Source organism: Thunnus maccoyii, chromosome 3, assembly GCF_910596095.1.
Source record: "Thunnus maccoyii chromosome 3, fThuMac1.1, whole genome shotgun sequence".
Classification (NCBI taxonomy): domain Eukaryota; kingdom Metazoa; phylum Chordata; class Actinopteri; order Scombriformes; family Scombridae; genus Thunnus; species Thunnus maccoyii.
Window position 1 is genome coordinate 25,682,777 of NC_056535.1, and position 26,100 is coordinate 25,708,876.

Sequence of the window (26,100 nt, forward strand, 5' to 3'; positions counted from 1 at the left end):
CGAGCAGAGCCAGCACTTCTCTTGGTGCTGTAGGCCTGCTCATAATTTAGAAAGCAGCATTTCAGCACTAATCAAGAGACTGTTTCTTTTGCCATATAAATAAATCAAAGTGCAGAAGAATAGTCTTATGGGTGTATCTCTTACCATGATAATGATAACAACAAATTTGTAGAAAGCTATTCAGAAAACAAAGGTGGGGAGTAACACCTTTTTTGAGATAGCCTGGATCAGTCAGTAATTGGTGAGTGTTTTTGACTCATTTGACACTCTTTTGACATGCACACTAGTCTTAGTCTGAGATGCTGTGTGATCCTGATGCTGTAATGTGGATGGCAATGCAGCTAATAAAAATAATGACATTGGTATTATCAGGGCAGGACTAAAGTTCTTATGGGATTATAAACTGTATGCATCATCCACATCCAACCTCCTCCTCTGTATCAATGTAACAAACCTGCAGACCGCCTACCAAAAAAAAAAAAAAAAAAAAATCTGAAGCAATGCTCTGTATAGAACAGCTTGTTTAGGCTCCTTGTGCCTTTTTCATCTGAGAATTTTCAGAAATTAGATCTGTACAGAGATGCAGGGACACAGAGGATTGCACATGTTTTCATTTCATTTTGGCATGCATAATGCATACCCTGTTCATATGAACCCAACCAAAAAGGAGGTAGAAGGAGGCTCAGTGTGAGTTTAATGAGACCATCTCATGACTCTGGTACTTGTTCATGTGTTTTCATAATTTATTTAAGATTATATGGATTTTTTTTTTTTTTTTTTGGCTCCATGGTCTGTCTGAACCTTCTATCACATAGTCTGCAGCATATTTATTTCACTCAATGATGACTTGTGAACACATTTGAAACTGGTAACAAGCCCACAGATATCAAAGTGGGCAGCTTCGTCAACCCATAGGTCCATTATCGGACAAAGAGATGCTGCACTGACAGTTTACTGTATATATGCCACAGCAATCTGTATAAAAAATGACCATCTAACAAATATTAACATACTAGTGTTATAGAAGTAGCTGCAATTGGTAGCACATTTACGCATTAATCTGATGGGCAAATATGTAGCCTAAATACACTGATTAATTTCCACAGTTTTTTTTTTTTTACGAATTAATTTAATGTTACATATGAATTTAACATAAGCGGATATATTATACGTGTTCATTTTCCACGGAAAGCAGGAATTAGCATCCACTGTGTGTCCGATGATAGAGTTAAGCTATTAGTTGTCTGATGATGGATGATAACTGATGCCATTTAACACCAGTTAAATTTGAAATAAACCGTTAGTTAGGAATTCTTGCTCGCGCACGCAAACGGTCGTTGGTTTAAAATCGTCAACAGTTGACGCTAACGTTTTAACCAGCTTTAAGTGAATTCTTAGTTTGGGTCATATTAAGGTAACGTTAAAATTAATATTTAACATTAACATTAAAGGTAGGTAACAATTCGGCTATTGTTCGCCAAAATAACGGTTTAACAACGTTATGTTTTTGCCAGGTAGCTAACTTTTTGTATAAATTAGATAACGTCAACTGGCACCAGTTAATTTGCTAAATTAGCTAATTTCAGCAAAATAATCAGTTAACCTCCCTGTCTTAATCTTAACCAACGGCTACTAGTGTTAACGAAAATGATGTAAAGGTTTTCTGAAGGTTTTCTTAAGCTAAAATGCCTTTTACACTGTCAAAGCATGACAGTTTAGTCAACAGTTTTTGACCACAGGAGCTGTATCTTTGCTGCCATTTCAGGATGGAGAGAGACCGGGGTTTTAACTTCAAACTGTTGGTGCCTCCCAGGGTGAATAACGGTCAGGTATCTGCTGTTAGACCTCAGGAAATTGTTGAGAACTGTGGTGAATTCATGAATACGTTACAGCAAGTAAGTTACTGTAAATGAGCCAATACGTAAAAGTTATGGGAAAAGAACTGTGATGCTAAAGCTAACCATGTATCACTGAAAAAGTCCCCCAGGACAATAATTTGCTAACTTTTTTTTTTTTTTAACCAGCAATAAAACTCTTAAACATGTGCATGTATACTCGGGACATTGTTTTCAGAGGCAGTTGTGGCCTAAGAGACAATAAGCATTAAAACATGTGTTGACTCAAGCCTAATTGCTGTTTTCCCTTAGGGTTACAGTAAATGTTTTGACAAAGAGCAAAACATGCCTTTCCCCAATACAAGTATGGTTGCACCAACTAAACCAACCAGACAAGGTACTTTATATCAAGAAACACTGGCTACATAATTTCAACACAAGAAGTTGGCAAGTATCATGAATGTTATTATAAATGAATTATTATTATATATATTATTGTCTCTCCTCTTAAAGATTTTCCCCAGATGAAGGTGGTGCCACCAATGGAAAAAGAGGAGGTAATATTTCTGTTGTATAAGATGTGAGGCATGAATGAAAAGACTTGGCCTTTGCAACATGTTTATTCTGAGGTATGTCAGTTTACTTCCTATCATTGTGAATATTATCCAGAATAATTGCAATCCAGGACAGCTTTATTCTAAGCTGTTTGATGAAGTTGACAAAATCAAGTGTTGGAAAGTCAAAGCTGACTCTGACACAGTGCAAAGGGAAAGGAAACTCCAAGAAAACAAAAGAACAATTGAAACTCAGCGCAAAGCCATTCAAGAACTGCAGGTGTGTTCCTCAGTGTCAGGTTTTCTGTCTTTGTCTCTCTCTCTATTTACAGTATTTTTATGAAAGGATTACTGATGATAGAGAGTAACAAATAATCTAACATCCCTTGGCATCTACTGTATGTTGCTATATATACTGTATTGTGTGTGTTCCTTCTTTTCAGTTTGGAAATGAAAGTCTCAGTATAAAGCTAGAGGAACAGATCAGTGAAAATGAGGATTTGAAGAACAGGTATGGGTTTTGTTTAGAATATGTTAAAAGTCAGATAATGGACACAATAAGATAAATAAGGTAATAAGATTTAAATGTAAATCTCTTGCTTTCAAAATTCCAATTTTAAATACAGAAACAATGCAACACGGAATTTGTGTAATATACTCAAAGATACCTTTCAGCGGTCAGCTGAGAAAATGCATTTATGTAAGTAAAAAATGTGTTAAATCTTTCTACCCATATACAGTGTCTCAACCAAGCTCATTATTCAGGTGCCGAAAACAATAATACATAACTGCATGTTTTACATTTTGCAGTTGAATCTGAAAGAGAGGAAACACATCACCTCCTAATGGAAAATAGTGAGAGTATTCAGGTAAAACATCTCTACATATACATCATAAATATGCCCAGGATTAGTAAAACAGTAGGACATAAATTTTGATGGTTGATTTACAACTTTTTTTTCTGTAGAAACTGATTGCAGCATTCGAAAGCCTTCGTGCTCAAGCTGAAGTTGATCAACAAGAGATGCTGAAAGGTATATTTTCTTTAGATAATGACTAACTTTTCACCAATTCTGGGGAAAAAATTAATCAGAAATCAGTTAATTTATAATATATAGAATCTTCCCTAAATGACATTGGGTGAATTATTGATAGATTGACAAGCAAGAGAACATGTCCACCAGGAAGAAAATTAACGGTTTTATTTTCCCAGTCAAAGGGGACTTGCAGCAATTTGAAGATCTAAAAGATAAATATCATCAAGAATACAGCATAAAAGAGGAAGAGGTTAGTAAAAAAAATCTTCAAATAACTTTATCTGGGAACTGAATGTAACCACCATTTTTGAAACAAACAGCCTAATGATTGACACTGATCCCACAGGTTGTGATGCTTCAAACAAAACTGAAGGATAATGTCAATGAACTACAAAAAATCCTGCGTGACCTCCATGAGACTCAAGACCAATGCAGACAACTCCAAAAGGAAACAGGTAAGATCACGATTACACTCAGTATCAACAATGTTTTGGTAAACTTTCCCTTTAAAAGAGAGGGAGAGAGAAGCAACAAGCCATTGTAACAAAAATAATGCAAATGTTCTATGACCAGTTAGGTTTACAAAGTGACAATGATTATCTAATACTTATCTGGTAAGCAGTTTAGTTTAATTAAGTTAACATTTGGAGCCTTAAACTAGTTTCTCAGGCTTGCCTTTATTTTATATTTTACAACAACCTTGACTGAAACATTGGCACGCAATTAAATACCTGAACTCAGAATTAAATACCCAATCTATCCATGTTATAACATTTCTTATGTTTTATGTGTACAATGCCTCAGTATTCTGGGATAACTGTTTATGAAGATAACATAAATAGACCTTACCATGAAATTATAAAATGTAATTGTAATGTTTCATTTTTTCTTGAATATCTTGTACATAAGTTCAGTGAGTAGTGTTAATTAGGAGGATACCAAAGGCTATATCAAATATTTAATACTTTTCCAGATCAACAACATGAACTTCTCAAAAGCTCAAAAGCTGAACAGGAATCCCTCCTTCAAAAACTGCACACTGCAGAGCAGCGCTGTACAGAAACTGAGGTGAGCGTGTTGAGATTCTTGTTATTTTCACCTAAACAGGGCTCTGTTGTGCAATGTCTGATTTGACTGAAATGTTATCTTTCCCTCAAAGACAAGTCAGGAAGCCATTGCTGCAATGCTGAAACAGAGTAAAGAAGAACATGCACAGATCATCCAAAGCAAAGATTTAAGCTTGCAGGAGCTCAGCAGAGTTAAAGATCAACAAGCAAAGAAGCTGGAGGAGATTCAGACAACCATTCAGGAGCTACAGAATTCACTGGCCTTAGAAATACAGAGGTACTCCTCAAATTTCGATGCATTTTCCAGACCAAATATCATTTTTATCTCAAGTCATTGTATCTCTCTTACGACTCATTTTAAGGGTTAAGGAATGTGAGGATAAATTCATGGCAAACAACGAGGAACTTGAAAGGAAAAACATACTTTTAGGTAAGCCTCACTGGGTGAAACAGGTTTTTAGATTTTGAATTTGATGCTCTTCTAAGCGGAAAGAAAATGTTTACTCAACAGGAGAGGCCACAGAGCAAAGTGCAAAAAAGAATGGGCAGATCAAAATCCTTGAAAATGAACTGGTGAAGTATTTTTTAATTATTTATTGTAGTCTTTGCTTTTTTTTAGCATTCATTGTTGTCCATACACTACAGCAGATGACTTGAAGACACTCACAGTATGTTATTGTTGTTCTTAGGACAAAGCATCAAAATCCATGGAGGCCCTGAAGGGCAAGATGGATGTCCTTGAGGTCAGAGTGGAGGAACTCAAAGCTGAGCTTTCAAGAAAAACCGAAGAAGCCCAGCTAATTAAGGTGATACAAATAGATAATCTCAGGAGGGGAAGGGATGTATTTAATAGTCTAACACTAATACCTGAACAGTAACTTCTTTTTTTTAATCGATACAGAGTGAAGCAGAGATTGCCTTTGCTGAAAATGAGCAACTTAAGAAAGCTTGTGAAACTGCTGAAACGGCACATGAGGATTTAAAGGAGGAGTTCAATACAACTGAGGTTTTTACATGATTTTCATTTTATTGCTACACTCATCACATTTTATTAAATCTGGAAATTGTTCCTGAGAAATAGTTTTTGTAATGAAAAATAACTGACGATACTGAGGTACAGTACTTAGGTTCACTGCATTATGTGTTTTTATAATACCCTCAGATCAAAGTGCAGGAGCTGGAGGGACACTTGTCCAGTGAAATGAAGAAAAATGAAGAATACACTTTTCAGATGGAGCGACTGAGGAAAGACCTCTCACAGCACGAGTGAGTTTTTAAATAGCCAGCCATTCAATAATACTAGCGTATGGAGTATTATATCAAACACATATTCTGAATGTCTAAGGTTTAATGTATGTCGTTTTTAAGAGTAAAGTACGAGGAGCTATTAGCCAACTTTAATGAGCTGCAGTCTGAGAAGAAGGCCATCGAACAGCTATTTGAGAGTGGATCCTCTAATGTGAAAGCTATTGAAGCAAACATGAAGGTCTGAGCTATTCAATCCAGTGTGATAGACAGTTTTCATGTATACAGTGGTTGTTCGCATTAGTTGTCAGATTTTTATGTTTTTTGCTTGTTGTATCATATGAATGATGAGCTCTGAAAACTGTTTTGGCTGATTAGGTGAGTGAGGAGAAGGCTCACAAGCTCACAAGAGAAATTCAAAGACTGGAAGAGGAAAACAAATGTTTACGGTCAGTTTGCATTTTAGAGACCTAAAGATTTTTAACATTGTGTAGTTTTTGAGATTTAAATGTGCATATTTTTATTAAATAGAGAGGAAGTGAACTCAATTAAAACCAACATCCAGGGGAGATATCAAGAGACTGAGACTTTGCAGAAGAAAATTGAAGAAAATGTAAGCATGCCAACTAAACCTCAGTTGCAATTATTGGAAACACAAAGAGTCCATAAATGTATACTGTTCTATTAAATGTTAAATGATGATTTCTTTGTTTCTTATGTATAGTGTGAGCATTTCCAGGAGGAAATTACAGAAAAAGAAAAAACGATCAAAGCCGTGGAGGCAAAGGTGATTGAAAGGTGCTATTATTAGTTTTTGTTGTTTTCTGGAACTGATGAGAAATAGTTTGTTTGTTTTTTTTTAGCTGTGCAATCTCAGGAGAAAATTTGAAACTAAACTTAAAGCCCAGGAGGAATACCAGAAAGAGGTTTGTGATGACTCTGAAATTATAGATATACAATACATGGAATACATTGAATCACACTGTTATTTTTTCAACGCAGTTTAACGATTCACTTGTATATTTTCAGAACAAAATGCTTAAGAAACAAATAGCAAAGGAGATTGTGAAATCCAGTCAACTTGAAAATGTGGTACTGTGATGTTTTTCTCTGTAGTTCTTAATATTGGTATTAAACATTGAAACTGTTAAGTATAAACCTGTGTAATGCACATACCTGTTTTTGTCTTTAGATCAGCGGTCTTCACGAGGAGTCCCAGAACCTTAAAAGACTGAACGAGGAAGAACATCAAAAATTGCTTAAGGATCTTGAGTCCAAATCAACCTTTGCATTAGAGCTTGAGAATGAGGTTCCTTATGTAATGTGATGTTATCTGCCTCATTTTTAGGTCCTCAGAATAAAGCATTAATGAATACACCTTGTCTTAAAGGTACAAAAGCTCAGATTAACAGCAGCAGAGGCCATCAAGAACAAGGAAGATGCAGAACTCAAGTGTCAGCACAAGATAGCAGATATGGTCGCACTGATGGAAAAACACAAGGTAAGGTCAAGTATATGTTTTGCTGTTCAGAAGTGGTGATAGACAGAACAACTGTGAATCCAAACATGCTATATTGAACGTTGAATGCTATAATAACCTGACTTTGTCATTACCAGAGCCACTATGACCGGATGGTTGAAGAGAAGGATGCAGAGCTTGATGAGAACAAGAAGAAAGAGATGAAGGCAGTTGCTCATAAGAAATCACTGGTATGATAGAAAATTCAGAATTAACATTCACTACCTTTTAATAACAATTAAAATGAATCAATTATATTCTAACATTAACAAAACAAAATTGAAATCAGGAGGTGGACGTCTCGAACCATAAGACAGAAAATGATCAGCTGAAGAAACAGCTGATGACAGAAAAGACAGAGAAGGTATGCTCGTTGGAATCAATTATAGTTTATTTTTGGCTTTTTGCTGAAACAGGTCGTACTTTACATTTTGAGAGACAGTTCAGTCTTTGAGAAGCACTTTTCTTTGATGTTAGGAAAATCTACAGAAGGAGCTAACTGATTTGAGGAAAGAGATTTCATCAGTGAAAATCATTCAGCTGTCAGAAGCAAGTAACAAGCAGGTACAAGATTTTTACATCAGCAAATAGAGGACCACTGATGAAATGGTGAATTGTGAGATAAACTTGTACTTAATCGATAATTATTCTTTAAAATTCTAGTCACCTGCCTTCAGCCATAAGCAAGGAAGATGTTCAGAGACTCCCAAAGAAAACTCTTCAAAGAAACACGTGTTTGACTTCTCTGAGACCATGAAAACGCCCTCCTACCACAAAGATACTGGAAGTACTGCAGTTATGAAAAAGGCTGTAAGTTTGTTCCACCAAAAAGCTTTTTGATAGCTTAAAGCAAAGTGTGTCATATCAGGCACTGTTTTAATTGTTGAGGTGTGTTAAAATTGAATTATGAAGTTTATCAAGTAATAGTCTGTTTTGTATTATTATGCGATATTACTGGGATTTTAATTAGCATTTTTATGTTCAGGAGGGGGGTAAGTAAAATACTATAGACATCCTGTACTCCCTCACCTTTTTAGACCATTATTCTATCATGGATGCCAACTTTTAACCTTTTAACAATCTTTAACTTTTGGATTTAAACATACTGTCCACCTTTCACCCAAACAGTATGTGGTAAAAAAAAAAAAAAGTGGATTTGGAAAGCATTAATGTGTGTGCATGCAAAGGCTGTGTATGCACTGTATGTTAAGGGTGTCGCAAATACTTCATGACCTTGATGTGAACATGTCATTAAAGGCCAGAGGTTTTCAAACTGTGAGGCGTCTCCTCAGGGGTGCAGAAGGGAGTTTAAGGAGGATGCAGAGGGAGGGACTTCAGACTTGAGCCACAACTGTGTCAAAACTCATACTCTATCTTTGAGTCATAACTCTGCCAAACATGAACACAAAGACATGATACGCACACATATTTGTTGATTTAGTGGGCTTCATGCAAGAACCACTCGTACAAACAGATTTGTTCTTAAGATGCACGTAGAAGTGATTTAAGAACATTTGTGGCATTCATTTATTTTCTCTAACTTAGAATTTTCTCTTAGATACGAATGAAATTTACAAATACAGACCTGTCATACGTGTCATGAATAGATCATCTCTGTCTTTCTTCACAGGGCAAAACACCTGTTTGACATACAATTATAATTCCTTAATCTGAATTAATATGAACTTTAAATATGATTCTGAAATTAACAAAAAATAAATATATAACTAAAACAGACTTGATGCAAAATTAATATTCTGTTTACTATATTATCATCATCATAGCTGCCAATTTACTGAAAGGTTTTTTAGATTTTATAATTTCTGTTGACATATTTTTGCGCAGCAACTTTTCCTAGCAACTACATTTCAGTAGTTGCTAGGAAACATCTCTCACTCTGACAGCTGTCTCGTTGTCTCTCTGCAGGTCTCTGTCCAATATCATCTTGTGTTGCAGCTGACAGTGTAGCATCACCTTTAGACTATAATATTCTCTTGTCTAATATGTCTGTGACTGTCACATGACCTCCTTTCATATTACTGATGGTGTGCTTTGTTTTAGAAAGACGTTTTTTAGCATCTTACTTCATGTCAAAGCATTGCCTCTTTATTTCTGTCACAGTACATTGATCTGATGACACGTCATTAGCAGCTCGACTCATATTTTCTAATTGTTTTGGGTCCTCTACTACTAACACTCATAAATTTTTTATGTTTTTGTCTTCTGATCTCTGATAGCAGGACTTGAAGCTGCAGTGTTTTGACTCTAGGAACTTTTTTGTGAATGAAACTCGCCCACAAACGGGGCAGAACATGGAGCCTTACTGTATATGGCAATTTTAGGGGCGTTGATTATACTAATGATCACATCTCACAAACACGCACCTACTCATGAACAGATGACATTCATCAGGTGGAAACAGGCAATTTACAACAAGTTCAGGCGGTTAAGACAGTTTGTTGAATCTGACTTGGAACATTCATATGAGCAAACCTCACAGAAAAAAGTAAGACAGTTTTAGGATAAAAATGTGAAAATGTTCTTGCATGAGGCCCAGTGTGACGTACACTTCTTGAGGATATCATCTGTGACGTGCATGGCGAATAAACATCCATAAATCTGCTCAGAAATCATAAAAAAAGGACACGCCCTATAACGTGCCTGAGAATCATCATGTTTTTTAAATTTTCGTTAGTATCAAAGAAATCCAGTGATAGTTGTCTGTACATTCATGGGTACATTGCAAGCAGGAACTGATAACAGCTAACAGCTAATCCGGCTTTGACTTTTAGTAGTGGCAGTTTGCCATAATGTAAACAAATATAGGCTACAAATATGGGGCTTAAGTTGTAGCCCACAGCTAACTCGCTGAAGTTATGGTAACATTACATTATATTTACTGTTTACATCCTCCAAAGCATTATGGGAAATGCAGTTCTGATAGCATGATTATCCCCAAAATTGAAGCAAGACAAGGAACAATGAATAATAATAGACAAAATCCATAATATTAACTTTTTCATGTGGGGAAGCCATCTCACCTTTGTCTGAGAGGAACTCACAGTGTCAGATTTTGAAAACCTCTGCTATATGCTACTACTGAATAATATCAGTCTAAACTGTTCTGTAACATTTTATGTCTTCTGTGGTTAAGGAATCTGGCACTGAATCCATCAGAACATCATGTGGAACAACACCAAAGACCAAGGTAGACAACAGCCATGAAGATAGATACCACTATAACAAAGAATTTATTCTATATGAGTCTGTCTTATATTTTAGCATTCATTAACTCTGACTAACATTAACTTTGCTTCTCAGGAAATTCTCAATGAAGACCTGAAAACCCCGAAAAGTATTACAAACAGGGTTGGCGGAACATCAAAGATCAAAGTAATATAGAGTATCATTCAGACATCTCCAAAGTGAGTGAAATTAGGGACTTTTGCTGACATTTACTCTTTGAATTCTCTTGCAGTCCTACAGAATAAGGACACCCCCTTTTGCTGAAAAGGCAGCATGCTGGGGGAAGAGCGCCATTCAGCTTGACCCCAAGTCTGACAGCTCTGATCAAAATGATCTTTTGGTGAGTAGCATTTTTACATTGATGATTAATTTGGTTTTGTGAATTTAATTTAACCATTAGTGCAAGATTGCCAGAATAATATATTTGACCATTTGCTTCTCTATTTGACAGACCTTTGCAGATGCACCTGCACCCAGTTTTTCTGCTCCACATTCCAAACGCAACATGTTCAAAAAGGTAATATGATCATAGTGGTATAATGCTAAGTGAAAAGAATGTTAATGCATTTTATTAATGAACAAAAGACAATAGTTGTGATATCAATTTTTTTTCACTTTAAAAACTTGATCAACATTTTTTCATATCCAGAGCCCTGTCAGTCATAAGTCACCAGGGAACTCCTTGAAGCTAGCTGCAATGAAAAGAATGAGGGATGCTGGTTGGACTGCTGTTACTGGCTGTGACAAAAAAAAGAAGAAGACTAATGAGAAAATCTTTGCATAAATAGCACTGTGACAGGTCAGATAACCAGTGATTATAACCCTATTAGACAGCTTTAGATGTTCATATTCTAACTTTAACATGCATATATAGCACTGTCTATCCAAATCAGATTGATGGTAATAATAATAATAATAATAATAATAATAATAACAGGCAAATTTTCTTAACATGCATAGAAAGTATTGTTATGGATCAGATCAGCAGTATTGTTAAGAACAATCAAATGTGGGTGTTTCAAATTTAGCTAGTTTGTTTGGTTTGTTGAGGTAGTTTTTAAGTGACTGTCAAGTCATCCTCATTGCTTTTAAGTACTTTGAAAAAGAATCTCTTGCTAGAGTTGTATTGAATAATTTATCTTTACTGGCGTTCATATGAAATCTCATTCATTCTGCACAAGTTTATATTGGCTGTATGGTAACAGGTGTAGTTGCTATGTGTTACTATCTACTTCTGTGTTACCATGACTTACTATTGACAGTGATATGAGTAAAAGTAATGTTCAAATTCCTCAACATTGTCCTTGTTTGAATGTTCTGCCCGTCATGATTTTCATTTCCTCTTTGCCTTTTGCTTCTCATTTAGAATTAAAAATTCACAAGGGTGAAATTTCAGTCTTGAAAATGTAGTATTATTGGATGAGGAAAATTGGTTTCATCCATGCCTATCAAGCATCAAAGGTGATTTCTCAAAGTGCGGTGACTCTCTCTCCTTAATGAAGGAACTCAAGCCGGAATTGAGATTGGTTTACAGGGGCAGGCGGTACGTTGTCGTAGATTGGATGGCCATCATAAAGTCCTCCAGAAATTACAAGTGTGTCGTCGGCTGCTGCAAATGCATCTGTTGAAAATTAAATAGGTATTTATAATTGCTAATAATAAACAAAATAGTCTATATTAATTATATGATGAATGGGGAACGTCTTACCCGCGTCATTGGTGTTGTTTAGAGGTTGGTGCAAGTACTGGGTTTTATGTTTACATCTGTGAAACATGAACATAACCAATGCAAAAGCAAACACTCCAAGTACAACACTGAAGAGAACTGTCATATTCTTTTCTGGAATGTTGAGTCCCGAACCTAGTGGCACAGCGGGGAAAAAAAGTCAGATAAAAACATACAATGAGCAATCAAATCTGTAATAAAACTGCACTTAAAAACATGGATCCTTGCCTTACCTTGTGAGGTGCTGTATGTTTGATCTGAGGTTGCATTGACAGTGGTAGATGAATTTGCAGTTGTGATTAATGCAGTATCAGATGTACTTATGTAATCTACTGTGGTCTGGTTTGCTGGCGTTGTCAGCACAGTAAATGTTGGCGTTTGAGTGCCAGGTGTTGTGGTCGTCAGTGATGTACTGTTTGTTAGAGGAGTCATGATAGTTGTAGACTGAGAAGTCTCGCTGTGGTTGGTACTCTCAGTTGTTACTGTCGTGGTCGTGGTGAATGTTTCATTGTTTGGGGGCATGCTGGTAAATGCTGTGTCGTCAGTCAAGTCTGAAGTAACAGTTGCGTGCACAGTCGAGTTGGATGTTACCGTTGTAGTGATGTGTGTCAAATTTAAGTCAGGGGTTGTTACTGTAGCTGTGAGAGTCAAACTCAAATTCCCCTTTTCAGTTTGTGCCATAGCAAAAGAAGGAGCCAGAAGGCAACAAGCCAGAGTAGCAAAGATGGTATCCATGGCCATTAAGTCCTGTGCTGGGAAACAAAGCATGGGACGCAAAAACTTGTCAAATATGAGTGTGTATAAAATGAACACTGTCAACACTGTACTGGTAAAGACATGAATTTATCTTTCCCTTATCTTAATAATGTTCACTAAAGTCTGAGTTTGCTCTGTAAGGCCGAGATAATATTAGGCAGTCAAAGTTATTCCCTAAACACTGTACCCATTATAAGGAGGTCATATGTGATGTATTTTCAAAGATTACACCAGCATATTTACAAAAGGAAACAACTTTGTAGACACTAAAACATTACATAATTATTGCCTGCCTACCCTGTGATCTTGCGGCGTTATGTCGATGGAAACATTTGTAATCTCTTTTTCATTTGAAAGCTTATATAAGTCCGAAACGTGATTAACAATTTACTTGGTTTTGTAGACTTCATTGCTGTAGATTGTGATTTTAAAAAATCCAGATTACCTTGTTTTGTCCGTATGAGTGAAAACTGTCTCAGATCACCTCCCTGGCAGTGAGCATGTCTCCATTTTACGACTGACTCTCCACTTCCTGCAAACCTGGAACAGCTAAGGGATTGTCTCGCTGGATAGTGCCAGGTAAAAGTGGGCAGGTCAGTGCTTTGTTAACTTCCTCTATTGTATGTTGCCATGGAGACAAAGGACAAAGTTATTACCTAGAGCAAAGCTCAATCTCTCTCTCTCTTTCTTTTTCTCTCCGTTCGGCCAGTTCAAACAAAATTTACAGCCTGAAGTAAAGGAGAAACACCGTTCCCAGAGCACTAAATATACAGTAAATGTATTTGTATTGGCCTCACTCTTCTGTATTCTCTCTCACATAAACATGGACCCACTAAGGTTTTCTCTGTTGAATTTGTATGTTATGTTCATGTGTTTTCAGTCAACACGGTTGAACTTGGTACAAAATATTTATTAACAATAATTTGTGAGTAATTTGTATAGGCAGTTCATAAAGTAAGCAACATTTTCTACAAAAATAACTAGAGAATAAACAAACATCCAAAAACAAAAATGTCCTTGTTCCTACAAAAAAAATTACACCATCATACATCTTACTCTTATTGCAAAATAACAAACACGATGTTCCAATCTGCCCGTCTATGTCAGCATGAAATGGACAAGGACAATGTTCAGGTAGATTACAGAGCTAGTAGCCGTTTTCAGGGAGAACAATTGAACAAAGGGCAATAAAAGTAAAACAGTGTTGCCACATCCCTACAAAACAGGAAATGGGAGCAGCTCAATCAGTGTGGAGCAAAAGATGTGGTGACCTCGAGCTATTTTAAACACCTTGTTCCCTATTGAGATGATTAAGACTACAATAGCTGTAACATCTCGGTTAAATTAAAGGTCATATTTCTATTATTATTATAGTTGTTATTGTTATTGTTGTTGTTATTATGCTTCTCTGTGTCTCTCTCTCTCTGCTCTCCCCCTCCCTCCTTATTCACTCATCCCAACCGGTCAAGGCAGATGGCCGCCCACCTAGAGCCCGGTTCTGCTTGAGGTTTCTTTCCATTAATGGGGAGTTCTTCCTTGCTTGCTCATGGGGGAATGTTGGGTCTTTGTAAAATAAAGAGTACGGTCTAGACCTGCTCTGTATGAAAAGTGCCCCGAGATAACTTCTGTTGTGATTTGGCGCTATATAAATTAAATTAAATTGAATTAAATTGAATTGAATTATGACTATTGTAAGTTCAGTTTTAGTTTTACCAAGCCTTATAGCTAGTTTTTAAGCCCAGTCTAAGTAATTGTGTATTTGCCAACATAATGCATAACATAAATACCAACATAAATATGCACATAATCGAGTTTCAGTTATGTGTTTTTGTGAATCAAACGCACCGCAGGGTTGTAGCAGCAGAAAAATTATGCCTTGTCATTTGTGTATTCTTTTTTTTTTTTTTTTTTTTTTTAATATGTACATTAAATATGTCTCCGAAACTGACACAGTGTATTGATATAGCAGCATTACAGTTTGGTAGCTTTTTCAACATCTTTACTTGTTACATCAGAGTCTGGTAATGTTGACTTGTCAGCATCCATTTGAAAGTCTGATGTAGCCTTTCCTTTGGTGTCTGATTCCTGTAATGGGTTGAGAACATTAAGTAAAACATTAATAATAACTCGTGTTAAAATCTTGTGCAGTTCAATGAATAAAATGTCCTTACTTTGTTACTAATTATCTAACAAAAGGTTTGATCTCTACCTCTGATTTGCTGCACCACCTGAAACAGACCAGGTCTCTCTTCTTCACAAACAGATCTGAGTTTAGCTTCTCTTGCTTGCAACCACCTACAAAGAAATAACTTCAATATCTTGTTTCATGGAATACTTACTAACATAATAATAGACCATACAAACATTAATGTGTCTGTGCAGTGGAAGTGGAGGTTAGAAGAAAGATGTCTTACCTGTCATCATGCTCACCAGGAGGCCAAACACCATTGTGGTCAGTGTGCCCAACAGAGAGAAGTAGAGGTATGACAGAGAGTACCAGGAGTCTGCTAGATCTGGCCTGAATCTGATACACACAGGGAGTTATATCAGTATTCAGCCCCCCTGTTATCCTACACTTTTTACACCAATGTGAGTATATAATTGGCCCATGAAGTATCACTGTAGCACCTGTTGCATACATTTGGTATATTAAAATGCTAATGAGTATTCCTATTTACTGTGGCCATATCATGTGCTTGAGTAACCGCAGATGGACCTTAAATGTAATATAACTCACTCGGGCTGCTGGGTCACTGGACTGGTCCAGGGAGCTGTTGTGGTGTAGTTCTGGCCCATTGTGTTGTTGCAGCCTGCAGTGCTGACTGGGAGAGGGACTGTCTTTTCAGCTGTTGGTGGGTAAAGCTGGGCTCCAATCCCCACCCACAGAGTCAACACCAGACCAATGATCATTCCCACAAGTCCTCCCTGCAAAGTAAATATGAGAACAGTCAAATGCTTCCTGGATGTGTCACGTGTTTTTTTTTTTTTTTTTTGTTTGTTTGTTTTAGCAAAGTTTCTGTGTGTTCTGAGAGGGTACAGTTGTGCTAGTGAATGTGCCAGTAATAGGAGATACTCACTATTGAATTTGATGTGCGAAAGAGCATGCCTAATAGGTAAAGACCGAGAAGAGGCCCACTGATCATACCAAATACGGACAGAGCTGCCTGGAAACAAAGAAATGTCAGGAGGCTTGTAGTTTTTGATATTCAGCTCATGGTGGTGCTGTAGAGCAATAAATGGCTGAGTGAGAGTTCATGCAAAGTATTGGAGAGGTTTACCTGCAGAACGCTTCCCATCATTGAGGCAACTCCGGCCATCCCAATACACAGGGCACCGAAGAATACACCTTGTTTGAAATGATTAAAATAATTGATCAAACTCAATGAGTGCATACTCAAGGACAGATAAGCTGCATTTTTTCGACAAGAGTTCAAAACAAAGTCACACCTGGGTCATACATATTAAAGTTTTGTCATCAATGTGCCTTTTTAGTGTTAGCTGTAAATAAGAGTTCATTTTTTTTATAAAGGAGAATAGTACTTCTAGGGCTTAATTAATTTTAAAAATACATTTCGAGCCTCTTGCTTTCTTTCTGATTCCATCCCACAAATGACTGCTCTAATTAACACCTACAGCATAAGTGCACAGTAATGAACAGGATCATTGTGTCCCTTTGTACAGATAACCTGCCAATCCAAAATAAAACAGTTTCTATTTTACATGAAGAGGCAGGTTAATTGTCTTTCCTGCATTCTTTTCACACATAATGAGATAGTAGAGCTACACCCTTGATCTCACCCTCCCAAAAGAAGCCTCTGGAACCTGCATGGTCTTGCCTGTGCAGGATTATCTCAGTGAATCTGGCTGATGAAATACTGTCATTTATTGTAGCCTTAACCACTGTGCGTGCAGTGAGTCCTGTTAAGTCTGTATATGGAAACATTTCGCCACTAAAGCATATTATAACTATTTAGTTGTCATCCAGTACCTCTAATTACTGTTAGGTTCTATTAAAGGCTGAATGATCTAGCTATCTAATCAAGCTTTTGATTTTTCCATATTTCTAATCATTATGTAACTCAAACAGTGGAACCGGTAACACTTATTTATCTGCTAAGACAAACAAGATAAGATAATGCTTATCTTTGTGCTTTTGTTCATCTTGTGAGCTTCAAGGTGCCTGGGGTTTATAGGGTCATACATGAAGATTATAGTGGAATTCATGATCAGAGTACAAGTACTAAATTACGACTAAATTATCAGTGGTATTTTCTCCTGTATTCTAGAAATCCTTTTAATGAATAATGCTTCACTCACTCTTTACCTTTTTCTTTTCTAATGGTTGATCATTACTACCTTGAAAGTATTTTTTTTACATGACTTACTCAGGCCCATGTTCAGCCAGGTCACTTGTTTCTCTGTGAGGTTTTTCCATATAGGCATAATAAAGTCTTCCACAGTGACAGCGACTAGGGCATTGATGCTGGAAGACACAGTGCTGAAAAATAGACAACGGTAAGCTTTTAGTCAGAGCAGAAAGACCGATACATTTAAAAGACACATCAAATCAAAGATGAGAGTAGTTTCAGCTAGCATGCAGATGGTAGTTTGTTGCATTGTTGATTAAAAATGGCACAAAATGTCAATGCAGTACTAATTTGTTGTTCAGTCAGTGACATGGAATTTTTCTCTGGAAACGACATAATAAAGGTATTGCCAGCTCATTCTTTTTCCATCATAGCTTATCTACTAGTACACCTTATCTAGTGCAGCATTTCTTACTCTGATGTAAAAATAAATAAATATTTCCTTGTTTGTTTGTTTTCAGGCCTCACCTCAGGGTCCCACTATATGCAGCAGCCACAAACAAGCCAGGGATTCCTGGGTAGGCTGCCAGAATGTCCATTACAAGGTAGGGAAGCATCTGGTTCACAAATAAAAAACATTTTTACTGCTTAACATAATGTTCATTACATAATGAATAGCATGACACCCACGTGATGATGAGTTATGAGACAGTCACAAGGTGCAGTTACCTGGTCAAGAGTACCTATATCACCATTTGCAAGTGGGTCACAGTTCTTGTAAATGGAGAACATGGTGAGGCCAGAAAATACAGCCAGACTCACAGTTACCCACAAGCCAACCATGTTCACATACAAAGACCTGAAAGATGAAAGAAGACTTGTCAGCGCACGAACCCTTACACTCAGCCAATGACATACAATTTGCTTTGCATGCAGGAACACTCACATTTTGGCGTGCCCCAAGGTTTTGCAGGAGATGTAGCGCTGCACCTGGGACTGGTTGATTGAATAGATAGACACCCACATCACGCTCCCACCAATAAGAATGGTCCAGAAAGTATGTCGCCTCAGTGGATCTGGGTCAAAACTGTTATAAAAGAAAAAAAAAATACTGAATGTAATGTATGCGGACATATCAGTATGAAATTCTGATGATGTAATCTTTCCAGTATTGACATTCAGTTTCCAGTGAGGTTTCCTCTCTTGGATACATAAGCAATTAAGAGTTACAGTAAACAATTATAGGAAAGTTGATCTAATTTGCCTTCCTCTGTTTGCAAAAGACACTAATTGAATTGTTCTGATTCAGGAAGCCCCAACCATCTGGTAGTGTAATCAGTTTAAAAGTAACAACAAATACTGTTTGACAAAAGTCTGCTTGTGTGCTTACTCAAACGCCTCGAGTCTGCCTCCTTGGCGGGAGTCTTCCCAAATCTTCGTCAGGCCTCCCTGCAGTACAGCTCCTCTAGCTATAACAGCCACAAAACCTGCCAGCATGACCACCATCTGCATCACATCTGTCCAGATTACTGCTTTCAGGCCACCCTGAAACAAAATGCTTGTTAGCTTAGCAATGCAAACACTTTCTAAACTATTTCCAATTTAGTGCTAGTTGCAGTAATGTTAAAATGTGTACAATTAGACATCATTATGAAAAGAGTAACTTGCACAGATCCACCAAAATCAGTCTTATAGACTATAAACCAAAAAGGTGCGTAATATAAAAGTATGAAATTGGTCATATCAACCATAATAAACCAGACTGTTTTTAGTTTGACCAACAAACATACTTGGATACTCTTGTATACTGTTTGTTTGGTGCACAAATCATTAATTCAGTTCATTTTGAAATGCACAGTACCAACCAAAGTGCAGTAGACGATGCACACTGCTCCTGTAGCCACCAGCACTCCCCATAGATCAAGTCCAGTGACTGAATAACAAGAAAGAAAACTCTGTTATAATTTATAGATGAAAATTATCCCTCTTTTATGACAAAAACAACTCCTTTAACAACTCTATGGGTAGTATATAAACCCTATTATCAGGACAGAACAGATAATTGTAAGGAAATTAGGTGTGACACACTATCACCAGGTTGCAGTACTAAGTTAGAGTTTAAGGCTTCAAACTTTAAAAGAAAAAACCTTGTCTTCTCCTATTTTGTGAGATTTTTTTGTGTTTTGACTCACTTTGATTTAGTGCAAGAGCTGGAGCATAGATGACCAAACCTGTGTACAGGACCTGATAAAAGATGCCACCATTAGTTGATTAGATGGAAACACAACAAGCATGTGATTAATATGAATGGATTGTGGGAACTGGTTTTATTTTACATAAAGTCAACGAGGAAAAAGACAGGTGCTGTTTACCATATTAATATGGGTGTTTGTTCCATTCTCCATGGTTTCGTATTTTTGTTTTTCACTATCTAAATACAAAAGTGAATAGAACATTCCTCTCTTTTTAATAAAATCATGTGTAAGTTGCCTACCGTCTGCACAATGTACATCGATGTCCCGATCAACCGAATGGGCCGACTGAAACGCATCTCCAGGTACTAGAAATGAAATGGAATCCCACATAGTCAAACATCATTAACTGATCATTTGGTTCACATACTGTAGCTTAGTTTACATCCATGTTTACAAAATATTGCAGGTCTTTTATTCTTTATTTTTATTTCTTGGATACTGGTATAGTTGGATACTGTAGTTCTGCACCATTGATCAAAGGCTGTTTGATAGCTATCAACCCCCAGGTCATTTTAAACCAGCACTGTTGCCAACTGTAGTGGATGAATCATTAGTCAACTTTTAACTTTTAAAAGTACTGCATTTCTGTAGCAGTACGTTTTCTGTACATTTTATGTTTATTCCTGCCATACCTGTCTGCCAGACTTCGTACCATTATAATAATTTAAAGTGTGCAACATCTCCTTACCTCATAGGCGCTGGTGATCCCCAGTCGGTAGAAAAGGGGGACAAAGATCTCTGCAGTGATAACAGACATGATGGTGTAGGAGAAGCCGAAGAGCCAGAAGGCAGTTCCATAAAGGTAGGCCTCAGCAGGTGTGCCGATGACTGTGATGCCAGACATGAAGCTGGCAGTGAGCGACATGGCAACTGGTACAGCTGTCATTTGCCGTCCACCCAACAAGAACTCAGCGCTGCTGGTCTCCTTACGGCCCCGGATGGCCTGGAAAAGGCCAACTCCAGCAGCCGCCAAAATTATTCCAGCAAACACCACATAATCCCACACAGAGAACGTGGCCACTTGACCACCTGTACCAGTCATGGTTAGTTCAGCAGAAGAAGCTTCCTTGCCCTAACAGTTCTCTTTGAGCTGTAGTTAAGATTGCTTATATTTAGCTGGATTTCTGTATTATGCAATCTTGCAAATGTTTAATGTTCTTCCCTCTAAATTATCTTGAAATTGTCCTCAAGTCCAGCAAAAATACTCACTAAAGACAAATGTATTTCAGCATTTCAGACACTGTCAACTGTCAGACATATTCAGCTGCATTCATATTAAAAGTTTCCCTTCAAACCTTCAACAAAGAATAGAAAAATCCAAAGGCTTCAGGGTGTTAGTCCTCTGTTGTGTCCTGCTTTGCCAATCCAACTACCATTAGAGCTGCTTCTTCTGATGAACATATAGATAACTGAGCTTGGCAGGAGTCTTGTCCACTCTGATGCTTTCAGCAGACTATAAAGATTAGTTCACTTGAGTTAATAATCCATCAAGGACACAAAGTACTGAAGTCAGCCATAATTTCAATGACTTAAAAGGACAATGATCCTGAGGTGTACCTGAGGTGAATCAACATCGCAACATGTTCACAAGTGGTCATTGTAAATCTCCAGGTTACTCAGTAGTTATTGGTAATGTTAGGAATTTCAGGAGGTGGGGTAGGTTAAATCTTTATCTAAATCTAAATCTTTAAGGTATGGTCACTGCTCCTGCTACTCACATCATTTAATGTGTCACACAGCACTTCCATGTTTTGGACCATCAGTCCAGTGATGCATAGAGAAACCTGTCATTTCAAACTTAAAAACATAGGTCATAGGTCATGGGGAAAATGTGACTACTACAGTAATAAAACAACAACACTGCAGGTGAGAAAGAAACTGACAACAAAGCTACTGTCACAGACATTTATGTCACTACAATGGATATTAAGTGTGATTACTTGTAATGTTAGTTATCTAATGAAAGGAGATTTTATGGTTGGTTTAATTTGAGTCACTCTTTGTGAGAGGATCGGGTCCAGTAATTCTTACAAAGTTAATGTAAAATGGCAGATACTGTTAATGTTTGTAAAGGTAAGTAAGAGGTGTGAAGAAGGAGTGAGTAGCTAAAATGGACATTGAGTGAACTTACATGACACTGACTATGTTTTTCACTGTATCGTAATATTCTTCATGAACATTCATCCTATGTACTGATAGATTTGTTCACTAATAGAGAATGATAATGTACAGTATATTAGCTAGTTAGTCATGTGCATAATAAAAGATGATTGTTATTAGATGAGGATTAAATGATAAAGAAGAGCTTTGATCTGTTCACTGTTTTATAGGATAAGATGAGAGAATCCTTATCTAAGGTACAGCACGAGAATACCAATAAAGTATAAATAGAGGGGGCATCATAGTACTGATATAAAAAAACAATCACGTGTGTCACAATTATGACTTAATGTGTGGGAGAGACTTTGACTAACCTTGACAATTATTAAACAAAACTGGAACTGGAAGCGTTGGGTGAAATATTGTAGTCGTGTCTCTATTCCTTATGAGACAGAATACTGGCTGTTTTAGAGATGAATGTCTTACTGTGAAAACAGGTTAGATAAACTTGCTCTGAATGTTTTCTACTTATGTTCTGCATAAATTTGGGCTGTGACAATTTGTTGATTGACTTGTGCACATTGCTGACTGTTCTTTGGTGTTTTTAACCCACAATTCACAAAGCATCGCTTATGCATGCACATTCAGGAAGTGCACTGAAATATTTTGCATTACAAACAAGTGTGCAGAGACAGGGTTAGGGTTTGTTTTGGAAGAGATGGTAAAACTTGGTTAAAATTTAAGTGGTTCTTATTAAAAATCTGCATTCTTTCAAGCACAAAATAAGCTTTTGGGCGTGTGTGACATCTAGTGGTCACTGTTTTAGATTTCGGACGGACTCAGCAACAGAGTTGCACAGAGATTTCAGCTGGTGCAGAGTCCATTGCGTCAATTTCCTTGGTTATTGCATGGACTTTGTTCATGAAGGAAATCATTAATTCATGCCATCAACATAATTGACTAAAAGCTGAGTGCTTCCATTTCATCACAGATTGAAGATAACAGCAAGGTGGATTATAAAATGTTCATATAAATACTGTTCAGCAGGGATGCTCAGAGTCACAGCATCATCAGGCCTGCAGAAGCCCACATCTCTCAAGCAGGTGACTTTTACACGCAGTGTGACAGCATATTTAAGTTAACATACCAAACATTTGATTCTCTCTTATCTGTTGTCAATTTGTCTTTGTTCTTCATGCAGGTCTCAAATTGATTGGAAAGAAATAACATTGCTTAACATGACTGATACTGCAGTGTTCACCTGCTGGCTCCTTTTTCTGCTGTTCAGCCCAGCTGTTCCCATGTGTTTACCCACTGATTTCACCCTGTATGTGGAGAAGCCAGAGTGTGATTTCTGTGTGGCAATCAACACCACTATTTGCATGGGATTTTGCTACTCGAGGGTATGTATGTCCTTTAGAAGAACAGAGGGTCATTAATCTCTTCAGGTAAAAAGAGAACACAAGAAAAAATCATCATACAGAAAAAGAAAAGATAGAAAAGTTCTACATTCTGATTGGCGGGAAGGTGTTTTTCCTTCAAAAAACTTAGTTAAGCCAAACAGTCAAGTTCCATTTTATCATAACCAAAGTGTTAAACTGTGTAAATTGAGGGAACAGTCAAATCATATGAAATAAAAAAACAGAAAAGATGAGGATAATAAAGAATAAAAAAAGAATAAAATACTTTTAACACAATTATATGAAATAAATAAAAATAGAACAAAGTCAGATTGAGTTGTAAAAACATGAAAATATATATTTTTAAATGTAGTTACAGTATTTCATTGTGCATATACTATTTTTGTTTTTATTAACTTTTAGAGAGTTTATCAGGAAACTACAATAATTTGGGGTTTTTTTTTCATTCAAAATATAATCTTCAACAGAAAGTTTAAAATTGTGTTGTTGAAAATAACAACTAACATTTGACCAAAATTTGACCCCGTCATCCATTACAAACATAGAACATTAACATTTTAAGATATTGTCCCTTCAATAAGCACATGACGCACATTTATCAAAAAAAAAGTTCATGGTTATGTTTGACATCAGGTAAGTCATAAAAATGACTATTTTGGAAACATTTTGGAAACAAGCGCCCTTAATGACGTGTTATGAGCTCACGAGACTGAAATGTGAATGAGATCATTAATGTTCTGTCACTCCTGTGTTTGTTTGGTAACCAGGACAGCAATATGAGGGATATACTCGGCCCGCGCTTCCTCATCCAGAAAGGTTGTACCTATGACAAGGTGGAGTACCGCACAGCCATACTGCCCGGCTGTCCTATCAACGCCAACCCTGTCTTCACCTACCCCGTGGCCCTCAGCTGCCACTGTGGTGCCTGCAGGACTGACAGCGATGAGTGCGCCCACAGGACCAGTGTGGACGGAGCTAGATGTACCAAACCAGTTAGACGTATCTACCCATACCCTGGCCAAAGCAACTACGTCATGCCCTTCTGATTCTTTTACTGTTCTCATCATGTTTGTTGCAATTACCAAACTGGAACTGAGTGATTCATGAATGTTTTGAGGAAAGACAAATGACATCCTTTAGCTTGTGATGGAGACAGTGATGTGTGTACTGCCTGTACTGTTACCTATTGTACCAGCCGGTTTTATTGTCCCTTTGTTGCCCAACGTGTGTGTGCTGCAGCTCTGCTTCTCAGTTTACAAAGGGGGTTGATCCTGGTATGTATTTTTGTCAGCGTCATTATTTATCCACCTCTACACTCATGTGAGTGTGACTCCCAGACTTATTACTCTGAAAGAGATACTCTGAAAGCAACTCAATTAAAGCTAAAGCCTCTAAATAGCTCTCTGACTAAGCTGTGCTTCACTTAATCACATGTTGTCCCGTAGCTTTCTGTTTACCACATAACAAACACAATTCCATGACACTCCACAATGTCACCTCGAACATACTATATTTGCCTCAACAGTCTTTCTGGAAGGCATGTGATTGCTGATAAACTTCTTCTTGTGAAATGGATTATCAGTGAGGATGATGAACCACACCTTTAGATAAGATGCATTAAAATGAACACAAACTGTCTCAAATTTGAACACATAAATGGGTTTGGGGACAACATTTGTGTTGATTTTGATTTTGTGATGCTGTAAATTACATTTACAAAGAAGCGTAAGTGTAGATGTGTAATACAAACACATTTTGTGCTGACCTTTGCTACACACACTGTGTTAAAAACAAAACCTGAAAACCAACACTATTATGTGTATATATATGCTGTACTTTTTTTTCTTTTTTTTAGCCTTTTAATGGTAGTAAAGAGATATTTTCAGTATTAATACAGTTAATCAACAAGACATTTTTTTCTTACTCTTACTCCCAACCTGGCACCACAGGTAGAAGGTTTTTAAGTCGTGACCCTTCTTGTACAAGTCGGGGGGGAGCAACTGACAGCAAAGCTGACACACAGATACACGCATAATGTTAATTAAACCCACTAATATAAAACATTGTGTTGGGCGGAATTAACAAATACACAGTCTGTGTTTATATTAAATATACAGATAACTATGTGTAAAACAGCTCAGTTTAAAATGGACACAACATGTAAAAGACAGTAGTACACAGTAAATGTGTACATTTTCAACACATTCCTTCTAAAAGTGTACACAAATACTAGTCACAGGTCACGCAGAAGACTCACCAAACTTACAGTGTGAGTTTAACTGTTGAGTAATTCTGTCTCAAGTTATGTGTGTAGTTTGTCATTCACAAAGGGGAATTTGTGGAGACAGCTGGGGCTTATTAATAGCACAGCAGTTGAGAGTAGGAGAATGTATGATAAGTCCATCATCATGTGGATCTCCGTGACATCGCTCTCTCGTCACCTTATAGTCTGTCACTGCTGGATATCACAGCATTCTTCTGTTAGTGTGTGTCAAACTGCCTTCATGTCAATAAAAAAGTATTTTGTCAGATGAAATAAGCCCAGGCTCAGTTCTTGTATTGTGTGTGTTGTTGGTTCTGGAGCTCTTAACAGCTTCTCACCTTTTTAACAAACAATTCAGGAACTCATCACCATCTGCATTACTCCCCATATCAACCTATGCCTGTGAGCCACTGACGCCTAACACAATTCATAAAATTACAAACCTTGATGCAACTTTCAAGTGAGGTGTGGTTTTTGGGTCAGACATGGAATGAGTCCCAGTTAACTGTATGTGGGAAATATCAATGGAAAACCAGTTCATAATGTGCTGACAGACAAGACTTATGCTCTTGAGCCACTATAGCCTTTAGAAAGCTTGTACAACTTCTGACAACCTGACACTCTGTTTAACCTTGCCAACAGTAAGTTGACAAGATGGTGGAGTATTATCCAAGGGAACTCTTCAGTTCTAACTAGTCTGGCGATACCAGACAATCAGAGATCTCCACCTCCCAAAGCGTTTAGAGACTGACCTGTGAGTCTAGTTCTA

At 37.2% G+C, this 26,100-nt stretch overlaps 3 protein-coding genes and 1 long non-coding RNA gene across 7 annotated transcripts; 2 read left to right on the top strand and 2 right to left on the bottom strand.

Moving 5' to 3' along the window:
- Nucleotides 1–1,216: 1,216 nt before the first annotated feature.
- On the top strand, nt 1,217–11,799 carry sycp1 (synaptonemal complex protein 1). 4 transcript variants are annotated; one of them, XM_042407049.1, is made up of 35 exons: nt 1,217–1,451; nt 1,766–1,895; nt 2,148–2,232; nt 2,349–2,392; nt 2,505–2,669; nt 2,833–2,900; nt 3,016–3,089; nt 3,200–3,258; nt 3,357–3,423; nt 3,603–3,676; nt 3,773–3,881; nt 4,400–4,494; nt 4,586–4,770; nt 4,856–4,923; nt 5,005–5,066; nt 5,183–5,299; nt 5,395–5,499; nt 5,656–5,759; nt 5,862–5,979; nt 6,117–6,187; nt 6,270–6,351; nt 6,463–6,525; nt 6,602–6,664; nt 6,768–6,830; nt 6,931–7,047; nt 7,129–7,239; nt 7,356–7,448; nt 7,547–7,621; nt 7,735–7,821; nt 7,921–8,067; nt 10,412–10,465; nt 10,579–10,650; nt 10,736–10,843; nt 10,955–11,020; nt 11,153–11,799. In XM_042407049.1, exons 2-35 carry the CDS (start codon nt 1,767–1,769, stop codon nt 11,285–11,287), a joined length of 3,135 nt encoding a protein of 1,044 aa, XP_042262983.1. In that variant the 5' UTR covers nt 1,217–1,451; nt 1,766; the 3' UTR covers nt 11,288–11,799. The 4 variants fall into 4 exon arrangements, with proteins under 4 accessions (XP_042262983.1, XP_042262982.1, XP_042262986.1 ...); XM_042407048.1 differs by having other exon boundaries at nt 1,217–1,414; XM_042407052.1 differs by having other exon boundaries at nt 1,218–1,451; nt 1,766–1,829.
- Nucleotides 11,564–14,400, bottom strand: LOC121894465. Its single transcript, XR_006095539.1, has 2 exons — nt 12,212–14,400; nt 11,564–12,124 (listed from the first exon to the last, which is right to left on the bottom strand). It is a non-coding gene; the product is annotated as an uncharacterized LOC121894465 (long non-coding RNA).
- A 232-nt stretch (nt 14,401–14,632) lies between these two features.
- On the bottom strand, nt 14,633–22,647 carry slc5a8l (solute carrier family 5 member 8, like). Its single transcript, XM_042407079.1, has 15 exons — nt 20,236–22,647; nt 19,787–19,852; nt 19,485–19,536; nt 19,158–19,225; nt 18,683–18,837; nt 18,239–18,379; nt 18,022–18,151; nt 17,821–17,909; nt 17,371–17,483; nt 16,264–16,331; nt 16,063–16,149; nt 15,723–15,910; nt 15,400–15,509; nt 15,195–15,280; nt 14,633–15,070 (listed from the first exon to the last, which is right to left on the bottom strand). The coding sequence occupies exons 1-15, from the start codon at nt 20,587–20,589 to the stop codon at nt 14,957–14,959; spliced, it is 1,821 nt and encodes a 606-aa protein (XP_042263013.1). The 5' UTR covers nt 20,590–22,647; the 3' UTR covers nt 14,633–14,956.
- Nucleotides 22,648–22,667: 20 nt separating this feature from the next.
- On the top strand, nt 22,668–25,591 carry tshba (thyroid stimulating hormone subunit beta a). Its single transcript, XM_042407074.1, has 3 exons — nt 22,668–22,750; nt 22,849–23,050; nt 23,836–25,591. The coding sequence occupies exons 2-3, from the start codon at nt 22,886–22,888 to the stop codon at nt 24,112–24,114; spliced, it is 444 nt and encodes a 147-aa protein (XP_042263008.1). The 5' UTR covers nt 22,668–22,750; nt 22,849–22,885; the 3' UTR covers nt 24,115–25,591.
- The last annotated feature ends 509 nt before the right edge of the window (nt 25,592–26,100 follow it).

Coding starts and splice junctions, on each gene's coding strand:
- sycp1 (XM_042407049.1), top strand. CDS start 1,767: ATGGAGAGAGACCGGGGTTTTAACTTCAAACTGTTGGTGCCTCCCAGG. Junction 6,352..6,462: donor AGAAGAAAATTGAAGAAAAT/GTAAGCATGCCA, acceptor TCTTATGTATAG/TGTGAGCATTTCCAGGAGGA. Junction 7,449..7,546: donor TTGCTCATAAGAAATCACTG/GTATGATAGAAA, acceptor AATTGAAATCAG/GAGGTGGACGTCTCGAACCA.
- slc5a8l (XM_042407079.1), bottom strand. CDS start 20,589: ATGACTGGTACAGGTGGTCAAGTGGCCACGTTCTCTGTGTGGGATTAT. Junction 18,838..19,157: donor GCATCGTCTACTGCACTTTG/GTTGGTACTGTG, acceptor ATTTTGTTTCAG/GGTGGCCTGAAAGCAGTAAT. Junction 15,281..15,399: donor CCTGGTGAGCATGATGACAG/GTAAGACATCTT, acceptor ATTTCTTTGTAG/GTGGTTGCAAGCAAGAGAAG.
- tshba (XM_042407074.1), top strand. CDS start 22,886: ATGACTGATACTGCAGTGTTCACCTGCTGGCTCCTTTTTCTGCTGTTC. Junction 23,051..23,835: donor TGGGATTTTGCTACTCGAGG/GTATGTATGTCC, acceptor TTTGGTAACCAG/GACAGCAATATGAGGGATAT.